Source organism: Caenorhabditis briggsae (assembly GCF_000004555.2).
Source record: "Caenorhabditis briggsae complete genome, chrI, whole genome shotgun sequence".
Lineage (NCBI taxonomy): Eukaryota > Metazoa > Nematoda > Chromadorea > Rhabditida > Rhabditidae > Caenorhabditis > Caenorhabditis briggsae.
Genome location: NC_013489.2, coordinates 13305751 through 13309154, shown reverse-complemented (window position 1 = coordinate 13309154; position 3404 = coordinate 13305751). Strand labels below are relative to the sequence as shown.

At 36.0% G+C, this 3404-nt stretch overlaps 1 protein-coding gene across 1 annotated transcript in view; it reads left to right on the top strand.

Annotated features, from left to right (window-relative positions):
• The window catches only part of CBG15828, a gene marked incomplete at both ends in the record, with an annotated part of 11391 nt that overhangs the window by 930 nt on the left and 7057 nt on the right, over nt 1–3404 (top strand). The window contains one exon of the mRNA XM_045241443.1: nt 3158–3188. Within this exon, the coding sequence (XP_045095824.1) occupies nt 3158–3188 (31 nt within the window). The remainder of the gene's footprint in view (nt 1–3157; nt 3189–3404) is intronic.

Genomic DNA, 3404 nt, shown 5'->3' with positions numbered 1-3404 from the left:
TTCGAAATTCAAAAAATTCCAAAAATCTTAAAATTCGAAATTGTGAAAATATCAAAAAATCAAAATATTCAAAAAATCGTAAAATTCGAAATTCAAAAAATTCCAAAAATCTTAAAATTCGAAATTGTGAAAATTTCAAAAAATCAAAATATTCAAAAAATCTTAAAATTCGAAATTCAAAAAATTCCAAAAATCTTAAAATTCGAAATTGTGAAAATATCAAAAAATCGAAATATTCAGGAGATGTTCTATTAGAGGTTTTACGGTAACTTCGATTTTTTTTCTGTGTGTTTTCGCAAAATTCAAACTTAAAAATCCGAAGATTTTTTTCGTTCCTTTCGTTCTTTTTCCCTTCTTCGTTTCTCGATTTCCACTTCTTCCGCTTTTCAGCATTTCTCTCATTGAACAGTATTTTTCGCTATTTTTATAAGTTTCTTTCCGAATAAGTAAAAAACGGATTAGTTTGAGCACGAAAACTGATATTTGGTGGAAAAAATCTTTAGGTTTTCAAGCTACGCGCAATTTTCAAAACATGTGCTTTAAAAGAGCGCCGCTTCGCAAGTGTGAAGTTTCGCAAAAGCTACAAAAAGTTTTTAAATATTTTTAACTACACAGATCCTCAAATTTTGATATGTCGTTACTTTGAAAACTTCACACTTACGAAACGAAACCTGCTAAGCGTCGGTGATGCGAAAATTCGATAACGCGATAGGCTCGGAGATTTCGATGATTTTTGCTCTAAATTTCTAAATTTTCAGAACCTAGGCTTGTTTAGGCTTATTTTGAAGCTATAAACAGGCAAAATTCAAGTAACTCAAATTGGACAAAATCTGATCAAAATTTAAAAAGTTAAGATCGTTTTTATAAATTTTTGGATTTTTGGAAAATTCTGGATTCCTTCACATGTCTGTCTATTTCGAATAAATCCATTCGAAATTAAAATTTTTGAATTTGGCGCGTTTAGAGCTTCGAAATGAGTACAAACATGGCTAGATTCCAGAAATTTTGGTTATTTTGAAAATCTACAGTAATCCAAAAAAAAATCGAAAATTCAAAATTCTCACTATCAGTACCTAGTCTTGTTCATTTTGAAGCTCTAAACAAGCAAAACTCAAACTTTGCGAAACCTGCTAAGCGTCGGTGATGCGAAAATTCGATAACGCGATAGGCTCGGAGATTTCGATGATTTTTGCTTCGCAGAGTATGAAAACTTACCCATCTTACCGTGAAAAAACTTCTGAAACCCTGTATTTGTTAATCTCCGAAGCAAAAGCCGCCGAAATCTTCGAAACTTTTGCCGAAAAGATTTTTCAGCAGTTTTTGCATTTTTTGACGATAAACTCGCAAAACGAAAGTGTGCGAATGATTTCAATTATTTTTAAAGTCATCAATTGGTCAATTTTAGCGAAAAATCCCGAAATTCAATGAGAAAACACTTCGAAAAGCGAAAAAACTGTGAAAATTAGACGAAAAATTGGTAAAGACTTGTGCCGCTAAACAAGGCGCAGGCGGGATTTCGGAGTGTCGTTGCGAACTGATATTCCAAGTCTCGCCGTTAAAACGGCAATTAAAAACAAATTGTCGAGATTTTTGTTAAAAAAACCAGAAAGAAAATAGAAATTTCAAACAAAAATCGTGCAACCATTTTCGAAAAACAAATTCTGGTCGAAAATCTTCAGAAAACTCGAAAAATATGACCGAAAACATGTGCTTTGAACGGAGAGTTATTATCATGAAATTACAACTCGAGTTACAGAAAAATGAACAAAAAAAAAGAAAATATGCTTTTAGATGAATACCCAGGAACATTTCGAAATTCAGTTTACAGCGTTCTTTTTTCAGCCGTCATCCACCAGTCAGCGCCTCTTCGACTGTCATTTAGCCGTTTTTCACCAATTGCGCCTCAGATTCTAATTTTCGTAGAAGTGCTTCTAATAACACATTTTTTAGATTTCCAGATCCCTCTATGGCTTTTATTCTTTTTCAAGAGAAAAGTCTTTTTCAACAAAATTTTCCATTCTGCTGAAATTTGGCCTGCCAACCACCGGTAATTGACCAGTCAGCGCCTCTTCGACTGTCATTCAGCAGTCGTTCAACAACCTATTTTTTGAGGTGGTCCTATTTGAGGAAAATAAGTTTCTATCATTTCTTATAATCTAGTTTGGGTATGAGAAATTGCTTTCTGAATTATTTCCAATCAAAACCTTCAAGTCTGTTTTCCAACGGGTTCCGACTGTCCGTCGACGGACCGTCGACGGCCAGTCAGTTCTTCTTCGGCTGCCGACAAGCAGTCATTCGCCAGTTTGCGCCCCTTCAGCTGTCATTTAGCAGTTTTTCAGCAGTCCCCCTTTACCTGTGTAATCTGAATTCAATTTGAGATCGCGTACGGATCCGTTTGTTCATCATTCGCGGTCGGATCGGATACGGAGTTCGCGAACGGACAGAATACGAAGAAACCCGCAATAATGTGCTGTGTTTTGCTGGAAACGGTTCGCTTACGGTCCGCATACGATTCCTATTTCAACCGCGCGCGAACGCGGAGAGTCCGTAACGGGTCGGTTCGCAGTTTACCTGTGTATTTTATCTGTGGTTTCCTTCTTCCAGGGACCTTCCCAACAGTGCTCTAGTGTCTAACCTCTTATTCTTGCCCCTCCTTGCCATCTGTCCTTTTCTCTTTTTCCTCATTATTACATGTGTGTAACACCCTCCGTTGTTGGGTCACCACTACGCCTCCCCCCCCACGTTTTCCCCTCCAAGGGACAGGAGACGCAGACACAACGCGTACAACAAAATTCGCTTGTATTGATATCGTGTGGTATCTTTTTTTTTTGCTTTTTTGTTCTATCTCTGACAGGTCCTTTCTTCTGCATATGTTTTTAATTTTATCCTTTCGATTTATCTTTTTTAACCTTTTATTTTTAGCTTCAAACCCTTCGATATCATTATTCAGTTTTAAAACGCGCTCTATCGCACAAAACCTTTTTTGAAAGTTGGCATAGTCGCTCTCATCTCAATTTTTAGTTTAAAATTAATTCAGAATTAAATAAATTTTACAATTAACTTTTAAAGTTAATAAATTCAATTATTTAACTAATTAATAATTGTCTTGATTTCAGAGCCCGTAAACGTTCGAAAATCCTGCAAAAAGTCAACAAAGATGAACTCTGAACCCAGCACTTCTTCCGAAGGTAAGTATTTATTTCAAATTTGAGAAAAAAATTGAGGGCAAAAATCATATCTGTAATCCGGGCCTTTGCCGGGCCTTCGCGGGCCCTGCCATAACTTCTTTCAGAATCAATGTTTTCGAACCAACTTAATCAGATATGATAGAGCTCCACGAGTACTACAAAACGGTATTATTTGGAATACTGTATCTTGTCTATGAACAGAGTTACAGAGCAAAA